The sequence below is a fragment of the Phytophthora sojae genome (genome assembly GCF_000149755.1).
Source record: "Phytophthora sojae unplaced genomic scaffold PHYSOscaffold_2, whole genome shotgun sequence".
NCBI classification, from domain to species: Eukaryota; Oomycota; class Peronosporomycetes; order Peronosporales; family Peronosporaceae; genus Phytophthora; species Phytophthora sojae.
Window position 1 is genome coordinate 10859652 of NW_009258116.1, and position 20709 is coordinate 10880360.

The window sequence follows — 20709 nt, forward strand, 5'->3', positions numbered from 1 at the left end:
GAGTCAGAGAATGGATTCAGTCGATCCCACTTCAACTTCTGGATATTCTCTCTTGTGATTGGCTGGTGTGTACCACCCTAAACCATGAAAATCAGTTGGTGAGTTCCCGATCTTTTCTGCTCATTTGCAGATTCGCCCCAGCTCCGCTAGATCTCCCCTCAAGTTACCTCTATCCTCATGTCGGACTCGCCCTGGAACGCCGCCCCCGTGCCTGGCCAGGAGGCCCCGCGCGCCCCCAAGCCCGCTGCGCACGCGCCGGCCGCCAAGCAGGAGGAGCACGTGGTGTGGAACGCCGCGCCCAAGCCGAACGCCACCACGACCGAGAAGATCAAGGACAAGACGCGCCACGCCGTAGAGGACGTCAAGGACGTGGCCGCCAAGGTGACGAGCACCGTCGAGGGCTACAAGAACGACAGCGTGGCCAAGGTGAAGAAGATCAAGGAGGAGCGGAAGGTGGCCAAGGAGGAGAAGAAGGCCGAGAAGAAGGCGGAGAAGAAGAAGGAGAAGAAGGCGGAGGAGTCCGCCGGCGCCTGCGGCCTCTGCGGCTGCACCGTCATGTAAGAAGGCCCGACGAGAATCGTTCTCAGTTTTTTTACAGGAGTGTAGCTGAGGTAGTAGTAGCCGTAGAACCTCCCTTCCTCAGCTGCGCTCAAACGCCCCCGTCGACGTCCGTTGCTTTAAACAACATGCCGTGGTTGCGCAGTGTCCTTCAGTGTCTTCTGGCTTTCCGTTGTCTTATCCTCCATGCGCTCTAGCAACAGGATAGCGTGCGCGTTGCCCGCCGCGAGCCGCCGAACGTGGCGCCCAGGCTGACGAAGCCACCCTGGATTCAGGCCGTCATCACCCTGGAATGGTGATTTATGGCGAGCTGTAGCACCTCGGGGACCCCAGTACTGGACGGATCCGTCTCGACACAGCGCCAACGTGAAGTGGTTGCCACACGCCAAGGATGAGACGTCCACTGTCTCGTCACTCGAGGATGCTGAAGGGACGTTCACCACGCGAGGAAGCACTTGCGTCACGCTGGCAGCTTCGTGGCCCTGGTAATGATATACACATTCATACGCGAGATGGAATCAGTGCACGCACGTGGAGGTGACGAGGGCGCCAAGGACGCACCAGTTGGCCATCCTTTCCCCAGCCCCATGTGTAGAGATCCCCAGACGCCGTCAGCGCTGCGCAGGACAAGTTAGCCAACGGGAAGTACGTTGTCAATCTACCGGGTGCCTTGCTTTACCTGCCGTGTGCCAGTTGCCGCAGGCAACCTGGACAGCTTCGCTGTCGACTCCTTGGAGTGCGTCCACCACCACAGGCTCCACCTCGTTCTGCGTGGAGCCGTGTCCAAGCTGGTTGTACAACCCCCAGCCGAAGGTGAACACCTCGCCGGATGTCGAGACGAGCGCGCTGTGCGCCCACCCAGCAGCGATATCCCGGACACGGATTTCTGCAGACAAGGCGACGCGCCTGGGCGAATGCTGTGTCTCCACCTCCGAGTTGATGCCCAATTGACCAAATTCATTGCAGCCCCACGCCCAGACGCCGCCGCTCGAGTCCAGCGCCAGCGAATGCATGCCGCCTGCAGCCACCTGCACGATCTGCACCGGCGTCGGGAACTCGACGACCGTAGGGACACGCACAACGTCTTCACCTGCAGAGACTGCAGCTTGAGCCGACGCGTTCCACCCCCAGGCCACGACGCGACCCGAATCCGTCAGAGCCAACACGTGGTTTGAGCCGCAAGCCACCGCGCTGCATCGCTCGCTCACCTGGAGCGTCACCACACCCTTCCCCACCGCAGAATCCGCCGGCAGCTCGCCGTAGAATGCGCGGCCCCAACCGACTACCTCGCCGCTGTCAGCCACTACGCCGACCGTGAAGGTGTCGCCTCCGTCCACCGCCACGAACGCCAGATCCGGCGGAGAGAGACACTCGCCGAATAGACCAGCGCCAACTACATCATCGGAGCCCACCGGAAGGCACTTGCACTCCATTTCGACCAATCGTCGCAGCCATTCAGCAATCTTCCGCGTCAAGTCCCAACTTGGGCCAAGATGCAGCATTGCCACGACGAGCACTCGGCTCTCGGCGGCCACGACCATGGCCACGACCACGACCATAACCACGACCACGACGACGAGGTGGAGGACGCCAACGGCGACTCGCTCTACCCCTTCATCGACACCAGCAAGGTGCGCGTGCTAAACGCGCTGGACCCGGAGGCTGCGTCCAACCCGTTCAAGCCGTTCCACGAGCGCCAGGACCACTCGCGCTTCTTGATCAGCAACGAGGACGACCCGGAGATGATCCTGTTCATCCCCTTCACGGAGGCGGTGAGCATCAAGTCCATCTGCATCTCGGGCAGCGCCGGCGACGGGGAACACCCCAAGGCGGTCAAGCTGTTCACGAACCGAGACGACATCGACTTCTCCAATGCCAACGAGCTGCCGCCACAGCAGCGACTGGATCTGATCGAAGATGAATCGGCAAATATCGACTACCCACTCCAGTACGTTCGCTCTGTGTTGGAGAAGATATATATATTAGGTAGCTGACATTGTGGTGGTTGTTGTTGCAGGGTGCGCAAGTTTCAAGGCGTTAGCAGCGTGACACTTTTCTTCGAGGACAGCTACGGAGGCGACGAAACCAAGATCTATTATATCGGCCTGAAGGGTGAAAGCAAGAAAGTACGGGCTCATCACTGTGATGAAAAGAATGGATACGTAGCAAAACTTGGCTAACATTGATTCTATTGCGCACACAGTGGCGCCATGGCGTCGTCGAGTGCGTGTACGAGGCTCGTCCGCAGCCATCTGACCACAAAGTCAAGGATACGATCGGATCCACGTCGCTCATTTAGTCCCGAGTACCAGAGCGACCAACCGCCGCGTGGACACACCGTTCAGCGTGGCTCATTTAGCCTTTTAGTCAAGAGTCTGGGGAGATCTGCAAAGTCTGCACACCCTGCTGCAACCGCAGGAACTCTAGTAGCGCCTGCTCTGCTTGCGAGGCCTTTTGCTCTTCTTCCTTTCGCTTCTGCTCGAGCCCGTTAAGCATTTCGTATAAATCTCGAGCTAAGTCCCCAACATGCTTTTCTGCCGTGGCGTTTTCATCCCCGTGGACTTCATATTGCTGCTCTTGCTCCAATGTTGCATCCTTGGCTGTATCGTCACCCTCCCTTTGACTTTGTTCGCGATTTCCCAGCGAGGTGTCTTTATCAGCCTCCTTCTCTTTCTCGTGTTCAGCAAACTCGAGATCAAGCTCGTCAAAGCTTTGGGGTTTTGAAAACGATGCACCATTGATTGTGTGAGAAGAATGGAGGCTTGACTTCTCTTCGCGCTGTTCATCCTCGAATTTCCCCTCCTCGCTTGCCCTGCTCGAGCCCGAAAAGCCAGGATCTGACAGTCTCGCCATGCTGCTCTCGTGTCGTATTGTACTTGTGCTAAGATCCATGGGTCTTGGGGTCGCTGAAGCAGGCAGCTTTGCGTGTTCATCATGCAGAATAGAAATCTCGGACGCGCTGTCGATAAAAGTTTCCCAGTCAAAAGGCTCATCGTTAGTGTTAGCGATGGCGCTGGCATGATTCTCACGTAATTCCGTGCCAAGTTCTCGGGACGATGTGCTAAGATCTCTGGAAACAGCATCCAGCGCCATAGCTTCACTTCGCCTGGTTGAGCTGGAATAACTTCGACGGGGTTTATCACCATGGGGGCTCCTACTCCTGTTGGCGGCCCCAACCTCCTTTGAAAGATTAAAGTGGCTCTGTCCTGCCGACGACGAGAAACCGTAGGATCCCTGCGATACCGACAGCTGGCTTCTTGATAAAGAGGAACCGAGTGCATCACTTTCAAATTGGCGATCATCGTCAAATATGCCATCGCTCCATTTAGCGTCATCCCCAGATACGGAATTGCTTTCCAATCCACTGGTATGCCCTGAAAGTGGACGCGTCGAGCCGCCCCTTGTCGTCGATTGTCGTGCACTAAACGTCTGCGCTAGAGCTTCGTCTCGCTTCTTCAGCTCCTGCTTCAAACGATCGATCTCCCGGCGCAACCTTTGCTCATTGGCGGCGTTGTCCTGTTGCAGCCGGTCTATCCTCGTTGCGTATTGCGTGCGGATGTCGTTGATATCCTTAGTCTGAAGCATATCGATTTCAGACCTTAGTGCCTCCACCTCGGACTCAAGCGACTGGCACTTTTCGGACAGCTCGTCGATTTGGTCCGCAAAAACATCCTTGGATTCGGTCGTCTCTTCGAGCAGTTCGGTCAAGCGTTCGCGGTCCAAGCTCAAGCTGTTGACTCGCTCGAGCAAACTTGCATTCTCCTTCTCCAAGCTCGCAATGTGGGCTTGGGCCTCTCTGATACGATCGCTGACAAGACCCAGCTCTTCGTCCTTGGTCTTGTCGTGTCTAGCCAACGCTGACTCCACTTCATACAGCTTCCTCTCCAGACTCGAATGCAGGGCTGAGCGTTGTTGAATCTGCTTCTCAAGCTGCTGAATGTGCTTCCGATCCGCTGCAACTTTGCTGTCATGCTCGCGTTGCGTCTTCTTGAGTAAGAAGTCCAGCTCCTTACGCAGCAACTCCTGGTTGTGTACTTCTTCCTGTAGAGCTTCAGCCTGCTTGGTTGCTTCCTGCAGCTTCTCGCCCCGAAATGCCAAAATGGACGGCGCCAAGTCCATGGCATGGCTCGTGTTCTTCTTACAGCAGTTGTGCCACACAAAGTGAGAGGCTGCTGCCGCCGTCGCCCTCTTCTTCGAGGATCCTCTCGAATGCAGCAAGTCGTTGCGCTCCTTGACCACTTGCGCCGCGTATCGCTCGAGAAACTGCTTCTTCTCCCGCTCGCTCGCAGCCTCGCGGTTCAGCAGACGCACATGGCCTTTGACCTGCTCCATATCTTGCTCAAGTGTGGACGCGTACAGCCGCAAGTGCGTCGCCAGCATCTCCATCTCCGTGTAGCGCGGCAGAATGTGCAGCACATAGCCCAGTAGTCGCTGCGGATCCGATGTCGGGGGCACAGGAGGCAGCTCCAGCGCCGTCAATGTCTGCTCGACGTCATGCCACCCGCTCGCATCCTGCCCAGCCGCGGCAGGAGCGGCGAAGGCGCCATCCATGTCGTCTTAGGTATGTCAAAGCAATAGTTGCTCAAGCAAATGGAAATTGTTTTACGACTTATACCCAATCAACTTGAAGCTTGATTTAGACCAATGAGAGACGGTTCCACAAGTTGAAGTGACAATCACTCTTGGAGTTCCGCACTCGGCGCATTCTTCTCGAGCGCCATGGACGACGACTGCCGCATGAGTGAGACGTCGAGCGTGCGCAACCGCGGTCAGCGGCACGCGCCGTCGACTATGGGGGATCTGGACGGCGCGGGTGACGCGTCCCCGCTCTCTGCGTCGCACATCCGTCCGCAGCTGCGCTGCAACTCGTGCTGGGAGCCGATCCTGCCCGACGCGCAGTCAGCCGAGACGTGCTACCGCACCACTTGCGGTCACCTCTTCTGCGTACACTTGCTATCGAGCTAGGGGGCATGGGTCTTTGCTTGCTCTTGGCACTTATTGATGCTCTCTGAGGCAGGAGAAATGCGCGTACAAACACTTCGGACAGGGAAGACTGCAGTGCCCCGCTTGCAGTGCTGGTAAGTGACACAGCTAGCCTCAACTTGTAGAGCGTAAGGAACTAACCAAGTATCATGCTGCATACGCCGTGTGATTGCAGATCTGAGCCAAGGGTAAGTTTTTTGTAGGCGAAGTGGACCTCTGTCACCGATACTTACCGCTCTTTGGCATGTTTGTAGGGGTGGAGGCATCTCCGAGACGTAAGAACGCGAAGAAAATGGTTTGCAGGGCTATTCTCACCTTGTTGGTGGAGATACAGGACAATCCATGGTGTTGCGGATCCTAAGGTTTGTAAAAGGATGCATTCAACACAGGCACCACCAAAACTAACAAACAAAACGATGAAATGTTGATGTTCAGAGGACTGAGGTATAGGATTAGGAAGTTTATAGGGTATCTTCAGAGTGCTGACCCCACTATGCAGGCCATTTGGGAAGAGATGATGGCAGACCCATCGTCGTGTTTTGGTAATTTTTTGTTGCTGCTGATTTCTTTTTCGTGGCCACTTTTGACTTTTTTGTTTTTGGTAGAGCACTTCCAGCAGGCTCTCGGTAATGTGCATTCCGTTCGCGTGCTCTTGGCGCATCATCGATATGTCTACTAACGCTGTAACCAACCAGATTTCATCTTGGTATGTAGCTCAATGCAAGGGCTTCGTCGCGAATTGCTAACAATCTTCGTCTGCAGTTCCAGTTAGCCCAAGATTCCTACAGGTACGTGATATGGTTTTGGTTTGAGATAATGGTGGTAAACTCAACGTTCACTCTGGTGAACTGTGCACAGACAAGTGCGTGTTATTGTAAATTTCGTGGCTTAATTGGAGCTAATCACAAGCACTTCCTGCACTTCCTTGCTGTATTGCCTGAAATCGCCTCGCAGGAGGAAATCAGGCGCCAACAAGGTAGGCTATATCTCCGATTAGCTCGTCATGGACAAACAAACGCTCATAAATTTCATCTGCAGCGGAGGAGCAGAAGACCTTTCAAATTCAGCATGGAGAAAAGTATATTCAACTCAAAAATTACACGGACCAGCTTGAGGCAGAGCTGCGCGAGACGAAGTCAAAGATGCAGGCGCTAACAACTTCAAATGATGAGCTTCGTGAGGTAAGTTCCGACACTACCATTTCATTCATGTGTGCGTATTTTTTCATCTGATGACCTTATTTCCTCCTAGGCGTACAAGGAGAAATCGCGAAAATGCCGCAACTGGGAGAAAATGGCAATCACTCGCAATATGCATTGTGTCATCTAATGGTGTTGATGGAGCTAACGTTAGACTCTTCAGTGCAAGACCCTCAAAGCGCAGCCTAGTGCTCGACAATTTCCGTCACCAACGCGCTCAACAATGGGAATGCCTCAACAAGATGGCGGTACTCTCGTAACGCAAGCCAGCCAATTTAGCCGTCCTTCGATGCGTCCTATTGCAAGGCCCTATGCAGTTGATGGATCGAGTTCGTCAATGCGCAACCCGATGGGAAATATGGGAAGACCAGAGACCCCTCGCACAATTCAAAGACCCAACGTCGGCATGTTCGACCGGTTTTCAAGACCACAGATCGGTACGTAGCACGTTCATAAGAATTCGGTATTCAGGTCTAATTTTTTTGCGGTAAGTAGGAGGGTCATCTCGCCCGATTCAGCCACTGGGAGGTCAAAGAACCCGGATCGTGCGACCGAAAACACCGCTGCAAGCTTCTCAGCGTATTGGCTTCCTCTCGAAAAGGTAAAGTGCATGAGCAGAAACTCCCGTGGACCTCATCAGCTCACTAACTCCCTTTAACAGGCCCACTTTCCGAATGTGAGGCAGATTTGAGTCACGGGCGGATGAAGTATCTCCAACACAGCTTGAACGTCTTTAGTTAGTCGATGTGCCTCCTGCGATCTATTTTCAATTCATTTCAAGGTGGCAAGTTTGCTACCATTGCCGAGAACGACACGAATGACGAAGCCATTGTTTTCACCTGACAGCGCAATCCAGAGGGCGAAGCCACTATTCGAGCTGTCAGACGCAGCCGTCGAGTTAAGTCGCAGCCGTGTTAAGAAGGTCCCCGCTAAGATTGTAATTCCCGCCCCGGTTCAACGAAACGTGCCGTTCGACTCCGACGCGATATTGGAGGCTGTAGTTTCCGACGGCCTCGGTAGTAGAAGCAGCCACGACACTCTAACAAACCTGAGTTTGGAACTAGCTGACTACGAGGACCTGTTCAACGATTCTACTTCGTCTCCGACCGATGGTGGCATTTCTGCGTTGTCTCCAACCGATGATAAGCGTCAGTCAAGGAGAAAAAGCGCGGATACTCTTGGTTTCGAAAGCGACACAGAATCCAGTGGAGCATCGATCGTGCTGGCGCCGTTGAAAGCCCCACCCCAGGTATCACAAGAGTTTCGAAAATACCCAAGGAGATCTCAATTGCCTCACTTCATTTCATGGTTCATTGGTCATATTTGTATGAGCGTGCAGAGAATGAGTCGAACTCAACGGATGCGGTCTGCCCCTCGCGTTGCTCAGAGATACCAGTAACGTTGACGTACCTGAACTGCATGCTCCGCCACGGTGCTGACCTGTGGTTGTACCGTCAATTAGGCTCCGCCATCCAGACCAGTTGATCGCAGAAGCCACCGAGAGGAGGCGGCTCACTGATGAGGTACTCATGCCGATTTAGTAGACACTCAACCGAGCTTATTTGCTAACTTCGGATACATGCAGATTCTAGAACTCGAAAACCATCGTAGACGTAAGGAGGAAGAGCTGAACAGGATTTACAAGCGCGAGAAAGAAGCAGAAGCGCAACGAGGTAAGACGAGTCTCGAAAATAATGCATTGGCAAGCACTCAATTGTGGTTGAATAGTGGGTACCCCAGCGAACAGTCTGAAAAGCATCCGGACTTACACTGCCCCCAAGAAGATCAGAGTATGCAATCCACCATTCACCAGCGAACTGCTACTCCGGCACAATGACCACAATGACCATTAGTGAATAAAAAAACTTGTTATTGCGAGAAACCATAAACATGCCACACCAGACGACACTACACGCCAACAGCGTCTGACGGACGGCGTAGCTGCTTCGATCGCAGCATTCGTCACCGCCGTTTTCATAACGTGGTCGCAATTAAGAGCAAACTAAATAGGAGAGGAGTCAGCTGTCCCGACCTGAACAGCAGCGATCTTGACGGGCTCGACACGAGCCTCTAATAGATAGGGGAGACTAGCACGCTCACACCGTGAACTTCTTGACTGCATGCATCAAACCGCCGATGCGTTTCTGCACAGCAGCTGCCCTCGCCACCAGACGTCGGAGTGCCTGCGTGAAGTCAGTGTTCTGCTGCTTGCCCACGTTAGCCAGAATCAACGTTGTTCCGTTCGTACGGATCTGTTGCGTCGTTTTGGTCAGCAGCTCCAGCTCCTTCAAGACACGTGCAGCCAACGTCGAGAACGACGGCTTCTTCAAGCAGCTTTCGATTCCCTCCACGAGCGATTCAATCTCCGCTAGTTGTGAGGCCAGCGTCGTATACTCCGGGTCCGTCACACGTTTGGCCAGCTGCGCCCTCACCAATGCGCTGTCGGCAACGCCGTTGCCAGCTCTTCCATCCGTCCACGCCAACCTCTCCATGCGTCCATTCAGTGCGTCATTGTCCACGGAAGATCCTCGCTTGAAGTGGAACCTCACGCCGTTGTTCTTCTTCCTCTGCGAAGACACCTCAGGGGACGACCTCTGCGGTCTGAAGACCCTCGTGGCTCGCTCCTTCTCCAGGATCTCCATCATCTTGGTCTCCTGCGGGGTCGCAGCATTGTTCGTCGGGCTATCCGACAGTCTCGAATGTTCATTCTTCCTCACTGACTCCGCCGGGTAGGTCCTTCTGCCCGAGTACATGAGCGATGCATCCTGTCCTTCCTCGACTGCAGCAAGTCCTGGGCCGCTGTCTCGTCTCGCCAAGAAGCTCTTGGAGATGCGAGCCTCCAGTCTGTCGGTGCAGGACGACCCAGACCGAGACGACAGCTGCGTGTCGAACACGTCCGTCAGCCTCTCGGTGCTGGCCACCGACGCGTCATCGTGCAGCACTGAACGCACGTCGAACATGGAGTCGCGTGCAGCTCTCGACGTTCTTCTGGTCCGCGGTGGCGTCGCGCTAGGGCGCGTCTGCTTGCGGTGCTGCTGCAGCGACTGCAGCATTCGCTGCGACACTGTGCGCGGTGCCGGCGGCGGTGGAGACACGCGCGCGGGAGGCTGCGAGTGCTGCAGGCGAGCTTCGATCTCGGCGTCGATGTCGCGCTCCACGACGTCAAAGTCCGAGGAGAAGTCGTCGTCGTCGTCCATGTCGTAGGAGGCCAGCGGGCCGGCGGACACGGGCTCGCGGTAGTGCGGGCGCCGGTAGTAGCCGCCCTGCAGCGCGTCGTACCCGTGCAAGTACGCGCTCATCGAGCCGGTCGGTCGGTCCTGCCTTGCCTTGCCTGTTATCAGCGCTTTTGAGTTGTGTAGAGGAAATTTTGACTGGCGACATCGCACTTAGGATGAGATGCCTGTCTCTTGACGGCGCGCGATCAGAGGGAAAGACTGGGGGCAAGTTGCCTTGGCGGCAACGTCCGGTCGAGCCGCTGGCAACCTGCAGCTGATGTGATGGGCCCCTGCTGCAGTTGTTCGGCTGGCCCAGCAACGTGTATTGTGCGCGCGGAGGAAGACGCCTTGCTTCCTCGCCAGCGCCGACAGCACTGCCTGCACAGCTTCATGCATGGGGCTATCGATTGTCCGTACATCGATCGGCGACCGGCTCGCCGACGCACCCACCCATGCAAATCGACGGGCTCCGTGCAACCCATTCGTTGCCTCGCTGGCCGCGCTCTCGCCGGCGCGCATGGCTGCGGTTGAGCAGCGAGCTTTGCGGCTTCGTGCGCCACTGCAATTCGAAGCGCTACGGACTGCCCCACGTCGGAACATTGCAGCCAACAGCGGAGACAAAGGCGAGGAAGGTTTGATTTCACCGACGCGGTCTACGATGCACGACAGGACAGGCAGCCTCATCAGAGGCAGGCAGGCTCAGCAATCGCGTTCGCGTCGCGACGACACGGAAGAAAGCTGACTGCACGCACACAGCTCCTGGCCAGCGTAGCACCTGGAATTAGCGGTGGTGAGCCTGCAATGCAGGGAGCTGTCATGCGAAGAAATCTTATGAGGCAACAAGACGGAGCGCGTGACACACAGCTGCTACGTTGATTGATGTAACGGTCACAACTTCAACTCGAAGATCATCACTCTTTGACAAGTATCCGAAGAGCTACGTGTTCATACAACCTCTACCTCTGCGCGCAGCACCGGCGCCAGGTGCTTCGCTGCGAAGGCACATCCGTTCCGAATCGCCTTCCCCGTGGCAGGGCTCACCGCTGTCGGGAGCATCACCGGGTCGTGCACCATGTTCTTCAGGATGTCGAACTCCATGTTCGTCACACCTTCCGCTTCCGCCTTGGCCTTGAACCTCATGCCCTGCTCGTAGAACCGCTCGAGGTCGCCCCACTGCAGGAAGATCGGGGGCAGATCACGCAGACTGTGGTTGATCGGCGACACCAGACGACGCTCCTCCGGGTCCGTCACGTTGCGCAGGTATGTAGCCAAGCAACCGTCGGCGAAATTGGCAGCCAGGATGCAATACGGCGTCTTCTCGTCATGACCGGTCTCGCTGAAGTCCACCACCGGCGAGTAGCACAGAGCCGCAGCAGGTTGCAGCTCTGGGCTCTCCTTGCGCAGTCGCATGCAGTTCGTCATGGACATCTCGGCTCCAGCACTGTCACCGCTGTGGTTGGGAGCAATGCTCTCTTGCTCCAGTACATACTTGTACATGTCGAAGCAGTCATTCAATGACGTTGGGTACAGGAACTCCGGAGCCATGCGGTAGTTCGCCAGCAACACGTCCACAGACACGTCGAGCTGGTACTGCTCCTTCAGAATCTGCTTGAGCTTCGTGTGCTCCTCGTTCGCCAGCTCGACGTCCTGCAGCGGGTCCGAGATGCAGTAGCCTCCGCCGTGGAAGTGAATGACAACAACGCGGTGCTGCTTCTTCTCCGGGTCGCGCATCCACATGTGCTCCATGCCGTTGGCCACCAGCTTCTCCGGCACCGTGTTGTGCTTCTTGCAGCACGACTTGAGAATCATTTTCCCGTGAAGGGCGAACGGACCGCGCAGCCGGTGAGCGTTGGTGTCTGCGACGACATGGCCGTAGTCCAGGAAGACGTAGCGCATCATGGAAATGGTCAGCTCGTAGGTGAGGGTCCATTCGGGGAAGGTCGGCTTGAAGCCGCGCGCAGCAGCATTAAACAGCAGCGACACGAGCTTGAGTTGCATCTTGAGTGCGATGTACGGGACCTTCATGAATGTTGTCGCGAATGGCCACGCAGCGTAGCAGAACCCGGCAAAGAACACCACGCAGAGAACGAGAATCACAGGCACCAGAACAACCAGAAGCGCGAGCGAAAGGATGGCCCTCAAAACTCTAACACAACTCCCGGATCGGGTCTGACGTTTCTCGTCACCGCTGAGCGAGCCATACGCAGTATTAGCTGGCGCCATCTCCTCTTCCCCCTCCGCAGCAAAATTGACTCTGAGCACCGAATTGCTCGGCACTCACCATTTCCTCACCAATCGTCAATGATATCCTGGATAGCCCCTGCCTATTCGGGTAGTCGCCAGGGCAATTGTTTGGTCTTTGCAGAGTGAGCAGCTTAGAAACGAGTCGACGGAAGTGATCGCTTCAAGCTCCCTCCATGCAAACTACGGCTGCGTCCTCGAAGATTTATAGTTTGATGCATCGAGAGTTTGACGTAAAGGCCTCTCCTGTGCGCACTATCGTCGCGTGACACTGCTTTCAGCGGCACAAGTTTGTGGTCATTCAATTGTTTTGATTATTTAATAGTTCAAGAGAAGTTTAGAGGCTTCACGGGTCTTTCAGCTCCGCCTAAGCCTTCAGAATAGGAGCCAGGTGCTTCGCAGCGAACGCGCAGGCGTTGCGGATAGCGCCTTCAGCAGCGGGGCTCACCGCTGTCGGGAACATCACCGGGTCATGAACAATGTTCTCGAGCAGGTCCAGCTCCATGTTCGTGACTCCCAAGCGCAGCCCCTGCTCGTAGAAGCGTTCGAGCGTGCCGAACTGCACGAACGTCGGGGGCAGGTCCTTGAGGTTCTGGTTGATAGGCGACACCTTGAAGCGCTTGTTCGGGTCGTCCACGCTGCTCAGGTACGTCTCGAGACTGTTGTCCAGGAAGTTGGCGGCGAGCAGGCAGTGCGGCGTGATGTCGTCACCGCCAGTCTCTTCGAGGTCGACCAGAGGCGAGTAGCACAGCGCAGCGGCAGGCTTGAGCTCCGGAGTCGTGTCGCGCAGACGCATGCAGTTGGTGAGCGTCATTTCGCCTCCAGCACTGTCGCCGCTGAGCAAGGGGGCGATGTTCTCGTGCTTCAGCACGTACTTGTACATGGTGAAGCAGTCGTCCAGAGCCGTCGGGTACAGGAACTGAGGAGCCATGCGGTAGTTGGCCAGCAGAACGTCCACGGACGCGTCGATCTGGTACTTCTCCTTGAGAATCTGCTTGAACTTGGTGTGGGTCTGGTTGGCGAGCTCGACGTCCTGCAGCGGGTCAGACACGACGTAGGCGCCGCCGTGGAAGTGGATGACCACCACGCGCGTCTCCTTCTTCTCGGCGTCACGCAGCCACATGTGCTCCATGCCGTTGGCCACCAGCTTCTCCGGCACCGTGTTGTGCTTCTTGCAGCACGACTTGAGAATCATTTTCCCGTGAAGGGCGAACGGACCGCGCAGCCGGTGAGCGTTGGTGTCTGCGACGACATGGCCGTAGTCCAGGAAGACGTAGCGCATCATGGAAATGGTCAGCTCGTAGGTGAGGGTCCATTCGGGGAAGGTCGGCTTGAAGCCGCGCGCAGCAGCATTAAACAGCAGCGACACGAGCTTGAGTTGCATCTTGAGTGCGATGTACGGGACCTTCATGAATGTTGTCGCGAATGGCCACGCAGCGTAGCAGAACCCGGCAAAGAACACCACGCAGAGAACGAGAATCACAGGCACCAGAACAACCAGAAGCGCGAGCGAAAGGATGGCCCTCAAAACTCTAACACAACTCCCGGATCGGGTCTGACGTTTCTCGTCACCGCTGAGCGAGCCATACGCAGTATTAGCTGGCGCCATCTCCTCTTCCCCCTCCGCAGCAAAATTGACTCTGAGCACCGAATTGCTCGGCACTCACCATTTCCTCACCAATCGTCAATGATATCCTGGATAGCCCCTGCCTATTCGGGTAGTCGCCAGGGCAATTGTTTGGTCTTTGCAGAGTGAGCAGCTTAGAAACGAGTCGACGGAAGTGATCGCTTCAAGCTCCCTCCATGCAAACTACGGCTGCGTCCTCGAAGATTTATAGTTTGATGCATCGAGAGTTTGACGTAAAGGCCTCTCCTGTGCGCACTATCGTCGCGTGACACTGCTTTCAGCGGCACAAGTTTGTGGTCATTCAATTGTTTTGATTATTTAATAGTTCAAGAGAAGTTTAGAGGCTTCACGGGTCTTTCAGCTCCGCCTAAGCCTTCAGAATAGGAGCCAGGTGCTTCGCAGCGAACGCGCAGGCGTTGCGGATAGCGCCTTCAGCAGCGGGGCTCACCGCTGTCGGGAACATCACCGGGTCATGAACAATGTTCTCGAGCAGGTCCAGCTCCATGTTCGTGACTCCCAAGCGCAGCCCCTGCTCGTAGAAGCGTTCGAGCGTGCCGAACTGCACGAACGTCGGGGGCAGGTCCTTGAGGTTCTGGTTGATAGGCGACACCTTGAAGCGCTTGTTCGGGTCGTCCACGCTGCTCAGGTACGTCTCGAGACTGTTGTCCAGGAAGTTGGCGGCGAGCAGGCAGTGCGGCGTGATGTCGTCACCGCCAGTCTCTTCGAGGTCGACCAGAGGCGAGTAGCACAGCGCAGCGGCAGGCTTGAGCTCCGGAGTCGTGTCGCGCAGACGCATGCAGTTGGTGAGCGTCATTTCGCCTCCAGCACTGTCGCCGCTGAGCACCACGTGGTTGGGGGCGATGTTCTCGTGCTTCAGCACGTACTTGTACATGGTGAAGCAGTCGTCCAGAGCCGTCGGGTACAGGAACTGAGGAGCCATGCGGTAGTTGGCCAGCAGAACGTCCACGGACGCGTCGATCTGGTACTTCTCCTTGAGAATCTGCTTGAACTTGGTGTGGGTCTGGTTGGCGAGCTCGACGTCCTGCAGCGGGTCAGACACGACGTAGGCGCCGCCGTGGAAGTGGATGACCACCACGCGCGTCTCCTTCTTCTCGGCGTCACGCAGCCACATGTGCTCCATGCCGTTGGCCACCAGCTTCTCGGCCACCGTGCCATGCAGGCGGCTGTTAGCCTTCAGAATGGACTTGCCGTGCCTTTGGAACGGGGTTCGAAGCAGATGAGCGTTCTTGTCAGCGAGGAGGTGGCCCTGTCAGCACACGTTGAACGCATGACCATGACAGTTAGCTCGTAGGCCAGCGTCCATTGTGGGAATCTTGGCTTGAATCCACGAGCCGCATACGCGAGCAGGAGATACAGGACGAACAACTGCAGCTTGACGGCGATGAACGGGATCAGCACTGGGGTACTTGCATACGACACCGAAGCGCAGCAAAAGCCGACGAACAGCACCAAGTACATGACAACGGCCACCGCGGCGATGATCTTAACGCCAACGTCGCCAAACTGGTTGATCATCAGCGCGATGGCCGCAGCGAGCACGACAGTGCTGAGCAACACCTTGGGTGCGGTCGACTTGGCTCCAGGTAGGTGCTTGACGTTATCCGTTTCCACGGATCCGTAGGTAGTCGGCATCTTGTCTTTTGTTCACGAGCGAGGAGAATGAACTGTGACCACGCTTGGTTGGGCGCTGGCGGCGAGATGGGGACCCTGGTCGCAAATCCCAAGTTGTATCTCGCTTTCGTATCGACGGGTGCGCTCGAGGTATCTTGGCGTCATGTGACGCCGTGATCCACAAGCAGCGGCGAATGTGAAGGAGCTACATTAAATGTAGTACATTTACTTCGAAGATGTCAATGATGAAAGGGTTCAACTCACTAAAAAGTAGTTGATCGGTCATTCGTCTTCTCACAATGGGGGAGTACCGCGTACAGTGCTACTGTACTGTTGAGTTCATACTATGAACTTCATAGACGTCTTCATCAATCGGAGGCAACTTTTTCTTGAGTTTAGAGGCACACGCACAAATTTGGACAAATCTGCTGCTTGCGATGCTCAGAGTGTTCATCTGTTTGGGTTGCAGCTTGATGCGACTTCAACTTGGGGCTTTCGATGTGAGCATCGAGATCTGCACGTTTGGTAATTACCGTAGATTGCAGGCCATCTCCCGTAATCTACTCGGGTGTGTGTGTGGTATCTGTCGTTGGACCGGATGAGCGATGCACTCTATGAATTTAACCGAGCATCTAGAGCAGCACAGTCAGATTCAGGCGCCACAGATCGCTCCACGAGAACGTTTCGGGGAACACCAACCGAGCTGTGTCTTTGACCGTATTCCCATCCACTTCGTACACATACACGTTCGTGAATCGCGACCGTAGCAGCTTGATCGTCACAACTGCAGGCAGCGCTTTCGATTTGATCAAAAACTTGCCGTTTACAATCACGTATCCTGAGCAGTAGACACCGTCGGCTGATGCAAACTTCATGCACGTATCCTGAGCAGTAGACACCGTCGGCTGATGCAACCCTTGAAGTACACGTAGTTCTTGTAGTCGGAGATGATACCAAAGCGAGTTTGTAGCTCAGCACCCGTTGAGATCTCGAAGTTGGTAAGGTTCCCTTTTAGCAAGAGCGCCGTCTTCTCATTTGCCGACTGCTCAGCGCTTTGGCTCGATCTTTGGCGAATTTCTTCAGGGAATATATAGCGATAAACTTTGCGTAGGACTGCATAGAACGCAATGGTCCCGAGCAACGTGATCTTGGGGAAGAAAGAGGCTGCTAGAAATGTGCCATCTTTTGAGGGAATTTGGAAGGCAGTCCAGTAATTGAGCGGGGACATTGCTTCAACAACAGGGGAGACGTTGGAGTTCCTCAAGCTGAATAAACTATCGGAGTACTCCACAACTTCGTTCCGTACCGCAGGTGACCCACGAATCAAACTCAATCGGTTCTTATGGATAATCTCGAATAGGAAAATTGCAATTGACGGGTCGATGCGCTCTCGAATTGCAGCACTCAATAGAGCAACCAGGCCGAGATACACCACCAGAACATCAGCGTGCACCAGCTCTCTGTGAACGCGGACAATGTCCGTTCCAGAAACTATCGCGGCGTTCGACATGGCAAACTCGAAGAGCGTCCAGAACGAGTTCAGGTACCACGAAATGACGACGAGGACACCACGAAGTACCAAACTAGCGGTGGAGACCGACGCGAAAGGGTCTCCAATCCAGACTTTGCCAGCGAGAAAGTTTTGGTACGTCACTAGGCTCAATACTATCAGAGAAAAGATTGTCTGCATACAAAAAATGAAGTGGAGGCCATGCACCCAAGCCGACGAGTCCGAGATCACAGCTTCTCCCATCCATTCCCAACGAGTGATCGCTTTCTTCGCGTCGGACGCATCCAGCAATGTGTATGTGTTACGGATATTCGACTGTTTGTCTCCGTCGTACAGCCCCCGCTATCTTGCAGTGAGTACATACTTCACTGGTTGCGTTAACGGGTCCTTCGGAGTGCTTCGTAACTCGAGGAAACTCTCGTCCGATATCCCGACAAAGGAATAAATCTCGAATTCGGGTGTACGTTGATAGGGATATGTCAGCGCCATCATGTAGAACATCTCAATGATACCTTGCCGCATGTCTCGCATGACCGAAAGGATACCGAGCAGAGCTGGTCCTTCTTTCTCGTGCTCTCGGATCTCGTAATCTTGAGCAGTCAGCGACACTGTGACCAAATATAAATCTCTCGAATCTTCACGCGAGCGCACTAAATTGAAGATCCGCACAGTGGAAAGATCTCCGGCTACGAGCTGCGTGAAGCTGCCGTCTACCACCACAACGACAAGCTCAAGATCCGCCAGGGTAGTCGTATTGTAGCTAGTGTCGTTGATCATACTCATGTAGCCGTGGGTCATGAAGGCGTAATTGTAGACATCGGGGTTGAACAGTGGCACAGCCGAGCAATTTCAGTCGAGGTTTTCGTCTCAGACTCGAGATAAATGATGTAATCGCGAGGTGTGGTGTCTCCGTTCAATACATCTCGGACCAGCGGACTGTTACGTACGAGGCCGTCGCCCATGTAGCCACCAATAAGTGACGCAGTAAAAACCTCAAAAGTCTCCGTCGGGTTGGGCATCGACCGCAGGGTTTCCATCGTGCGCCACGTCGATATCAGGGAACGCTGCAGCGGCGGCCTCTTCCCTTTGGGCTCCACGGACAGTTTTACGATCGACCTTCGCGATATCTTCTCGCGGACGCTAGAGACCGACAGCATATTGCTCGGTTAGTAAGAATTGCTACGACTGATGATGAGGACGAGTTATCGACTGCCACAATCCGAACGTGAGATTTGGCAGCTTAAGAGCACGAGACAACTCCAAGCTCAGTCTATTTGTTGCTCGAGCGGCAAGATGCAGATGAAACGGATACGACTATCTGTGGCCACTAATAGTTCTTGGAGCGGAAGTTTAGACCTTCAGTCAACACGAGTCATACGAGTAAATAAATGGAAGGTCTCTAAAGTCTGTTTAATGTTTGTCCTGCTCTCTTCCTTACAACAGCACTGAGACGTTCAGCCACCATAGATCGGACCACAAGAACGTCGTCGTGTGCACGAGTCGCGCCGTCTCCTTGACAGTATTGCCCTCCACTTCATACGCGTAGGCGTTCGTGAACCGAGCGTGGAACAGCTTCATCATCACGATCGCCAGCCAGTCCTGCGAACGGATCAGAAACTTGCCGTTCACGATCACATACCCCGAACAATAAACGCCGTCTGCGGACGCGAACTTCATGCCTTTGAAGTAGACGTAGTTGTTGTAGTCCGAGATGAGGCCAAAGCGAGTTTGCAACTCAGCCCCCGTGGCGATCTCAAAGTTAGTGACGATCCCTCTCAGGGTCATCGCAGCCTTCTCGTTCCCTGAAGTATCGGTGCTGTTGCTGGACCTTGGGCGGGCCTGCTCCGGGTAGCGGTAGTGATAAATCTTGCGGAGGATGGCGTACCCCGTAACGATCACAATCAAGTACATCGTTGGGAAAAACGACGCGGCAAGGAAAGTGGCATCCTTGGCCGGGAACTGGAACGAGGACCATAGTCGAAGAGGACACATTGCAGCAAGTGCAGCGGTGACCTTCGCGATGCCAATGTTGTACTGAGCTGAAGAGTACGTGATTACTTCGTTCAGAACTGCGGGCGACGAGCGAACAAACGTCAGTCGGTACGTGTGGATGATCTCGAAGAGGAAAATGACGATCGCGGGGTCGATCCGTTCGCGGAAGATGGCGCTGAGAAAGCCCACTAAACTGAGAAAGATGTTGAGAATATCTGCATGCACCAACTCCTTGTGAACGCGCACTGTGGGCACACTCGTAAGAATCGCAGCTCTCGACATGGCGTACTCGTTGACCGACCAGAAGGAGTCGAGGAACCACGACGCCAACACTAGCAGCCCGCGCATGACGATGCTTGTAGTGGACACAGTCGCGAATGGGTCCCCAATCCAAACCTTCCCGGTGCGGATTTTCTGGTACGTGACCAGAGCGAGGATGACAAGGGAGAAGATCGTCTGCAACCCGAAGAAGAAGTGGATGCAGTGCACCCAAGCCCACGCGTCGATAGTGACGGCTTCTCCCGTCCACTCCCAGCGCGTCACGGCCGATTTGGCGCTCACTCCGCTTAGTGTCGAGTACATGGTGCGGACATTCGACTGGCTATCCCCATTGTAAAAGCCCCTCTTTCTGGCCGTGATCAAGTGCTTAACGGGTTCTGTCAGTGGGTCCTTCGGCACACTGCGCAGCTCGAGGAAGCTGTTGCTTGTCACCCCCACAAACTCGTACATCTCGAAGTCCAGCGAGCGCTGGTAGGGATAAGTGGTCGCCACCATATAATACTGGTCCACATGGTCCGCGTGCATGTCTTGAATCAGCGTGAGCATGCCCACGAGCGCTGGGCCTTGCTTGTTGAGCACGGGAACTTGATATTCTTGGACAGAGAGCGAAGTCGTGAGCAAGTTCAAGTCGCTGGGGTCGTCTTTCGAGCGCACCAAGTTGTAGACCCTCACCTCGGAAGGATCGCCCTCAACCAATTGACTAAACGAGCAGTCGACGATTAGTACAACGAGCTCGAACTTGTCCAGCGTGGAGATATTGTACTTGGTGTCTTCCACCATCCCGGCGTATCCGTCGCTGAGGAACTTGTAGTTGTAGATGTCCCCATTAAACAGATCCACCTTGGAGCAATTCTCAGTTGAGGTCTTCGTCTCGGACTCTAGGAACAGAGCGAAATCTCGAGGTGAAGTGTCACCGCCTAGAACGTCTTGAACCAGTGGACTGTCACGAAATAGGCCATCGCCAACGTAACCTTCGATCAGTGACGACGGGAAGACTCGTAGCGTCTCCGTTGGGTTCGGAGCACCGGTCAGCACCTGCAGCGCCCACCATGTCGCCGTCATGGACGTGTAAATGTACTGGACAGCAGCAGCCACCGCTGCCAGTCTACGCGCGATGTTGAAAACCTGCCACTTGGCGATAGTCGGCTTGGTTCTGGCATGCACCATGACGATCTCACTCTCACGCGTAGCGACAGTCGAGTCGATTGAGGTGGTGCGGGGCCCTTTACCACTCAACGCTTTGCTGCCAGGCTGCACCCGTGGCTTCGTCATGGTTAGGTGTTGGGTCTTGTCGTCCAGATGAAAACTGACCGTGCTTCCCATTCTTTAGCTTGTGCCCCACGGACGCATTTCCTTTGTGACACCCTCACGTTTCTCTACGGTGGCGAGGTGATGTTCCTACTGCTGCATCATGTCACTGCTTGGGATGAATGAGGTCTATTGTTGCTTTCGTCTTCGTTTCGAATTGAGCGT

The 20709-nt window shown here is 55.0% G+C and overlaps 12 protein-coding genes across 12 annotated transcripts; 4 read left to right on the top strand and 8 right to left on the bottom strand.

Annotated features, from left to right (window-relative positions):
* The first annotated feature begins 136 nt into the window (after positions 1-136).
* PHYSODRAFT_285174 (hypothetical protein) lies at positions 137-707 on the top strand. Its single transcript, XM_009523219.1, has one exon. It carries the CDS (start codon positions 178-180, stop codon positions 559-561), a length of 384 nt encoding a protein of 127 aa, XP_009521514.1. The 5' UTR covers positions 137-177; the 3' UTR covers positions 562-707.
* A 352-nt stretch (positions 708-1059) lies between these two features.
* PHYSODRAFT_486876 (hypothetical protein) lies at positions 1060-1991 on the bottom strand (the record flags this gene model as incomplete). Its single annotated transcript, XM_009523220.1, has 2 exons — positions 1060-1175; positions 1238-1991. The coding sequence occupies 2 exons, from the start codon at positions 1989-1991 to the stop codon at positions 1060-1062; spliced, it is 870 nt and encodes a 289-aa protein (XP_009521515.1).
* A 60-nt stretch (positions 1992-2051) lies between these two features.
* PHYSODRAFT_487097 (hypothetical protein) lies at positions 2052-2857 on the top strand (the record flags this gene model as incomplete). Its single annotated transcript, XM_009523221.1, has 3 exons — positions 2052-2506; positions 2576-2684; positions 2762-2857. 3 exons carry the CDS (start codon positions 2052-2054, stop codon positions 2855-2857), a joined length of 660 nt encoding a protein of 219 aa, XP_009521516.1.
* Positions 2858-2925: 68 nt separating this feature from the next.
* On the bottom strand, positions 2926-5279 carry PHYSODRAFT_312312 (hypothetical protein; the record flags this gene model as incomplete). Its single annotated transcript, XM_009523222.1, has 2 exons — positions 2926-5070; positions 5262-5279. The coding sequence occupies 2 exons, from the start codon at positions 5277-5279 to the stop codon at positions 2926-2928; spliced, it is 2163 nt and encodes a 720-aa protein (XP_009521517.1).
* On the top strand, positions 5278-5820 carry PHYSODRAFT_327145 (hypothetical protein; the record flags this gene model as incomplete). Its single annotated transcript, XM_009523223.1, has 4 exons — positions 5278-5502; positions 5576-5636; positions 5717-5729; positions 5796-5820. 4 exons carry the CDS (start codon positions 5278-5280, stop codon positions 5818-5820), a joined length of 324 nt encoding a protein of 107 aa, XP_009521518.1.
* A 776-nt stretch (positions 5821-6596) lies between these two features.
* On the top strand, positions 6597-8281 carry PHYSODRAFT_484616 (hypothetical protein; the record flags this gene model as incomplete). Its single annotated transcript, XM_009523224.1, has 6 exons — positions 6597-6722; positions 6904-7157; positions 7236-7341; positions 7660-8000; positions 8082-8135; positions 8203-8281. Coding segments are annotated over 6 exons (960 nt in total), but the record flags the coding sequence as incomplete, so codon positions are not given.
* A 555-nt stretch (positions 8282-8836) lies between these two features.
* PHYSODRAFT_479825 (hypothetical protein) lies at positions 8837-10039 on the bottom strand (the record flags this gene model as incomplete). The annotated part of the gene is made up of 2 exons (XM_009523225.1): positions 8837-9644; positions 9723-10039. 2 exons carry the CDS (start codon positions 10037-10039, stop codon positions 8837-8839), a joined length of 1125 nt encoding a protein of 374 aa, XP_009521520.1.
* An 861-nt stretch (positions 10040-10900) lies between these two features.
* Positions 10901-11854, bottom strand: PHYSODRAFT_482443 (hypothetical protein; the record flags this gene model as incomplete). Its single annotated transcript, XM_009523226.1, has 1 exon — positions 10901-11854. The coding sequence occupies one exon, from the start codon at positions 11852-11854 to the stop codon at positions 10901-10903; it is 954 nt and encodes a 317-aa protein (XP_009521521.1).
* A 709-nt stretch (positions 11855-12563) lies between these two features.
* On the bottom strand, positions 12564-13805 carry PHYSODRAFT_327148 (hypothetical protein; the record flags this gene model as incomplete). Its single annotated transcript, XM_009523227.1, has 1 exon — positions 12564-13805. One exon carries the CDS (start codon positions 13803-13805, stop codon positions 12564-12566), a length of 1242 nt encoding a protein of 413 aa, XP_009521522.1.
* A 385-nt stretch (positions 13806-14190) lies between these two features.
* PHYSODRAFT_327149 (hypothetical protein) lies at positions 14191-15476 on the bottom strand (the record flags this gene model as incomplete). The annotated part of the gene is made up of 2 exons (XM_009523228.1): positions 14191-15090; positions 15117-15476. 2 exons carry the CDS (start codon positions 15474-15476, stop codon positions 14191-14193), a joined length of 1260 nt encoding a protein of 419 aa, XP_009521523.1.
* Positions 15477-16087: 611 nt separating this feature from the next.
* PHYSODRAFT_327150 (hypothetical protein) lies at positions 16088-17763 on the bottom strand (the record flags this gene model as incomplete). The annotated part of the gene is made up of 3 exons (XM_009523229.1): positions 16088-16293; positions 16371-17038; positions 17330-17763. The coding sequence occupies 3 exons, from the start codon at positions 17761-17763 to the stop codon at positions 16088-16090; spliced, it is 1308 nt and encodes a 435-aa protein (XP_009521524.1).
* A 636-nt stretch (positions 17764-18399) lies between these two features.
* Positions 18400-20508, bottom strand: PHYSODRAFT_327151 (hypothetical protein; the record flags this gene model as incomplete). The annotated part of the gene is made up of 1 exon (XM_009523230.1): positions 18400-20508. One exon carries the CDS (start codon positions 20506-20508, stop codon positions 18400-18402), a length of 2109 nt encoding a protein of 702 aa, XP_009521525.1.
* Between the last annotated feature and the right edge of the window lie 201 nt (positions 20509-20709).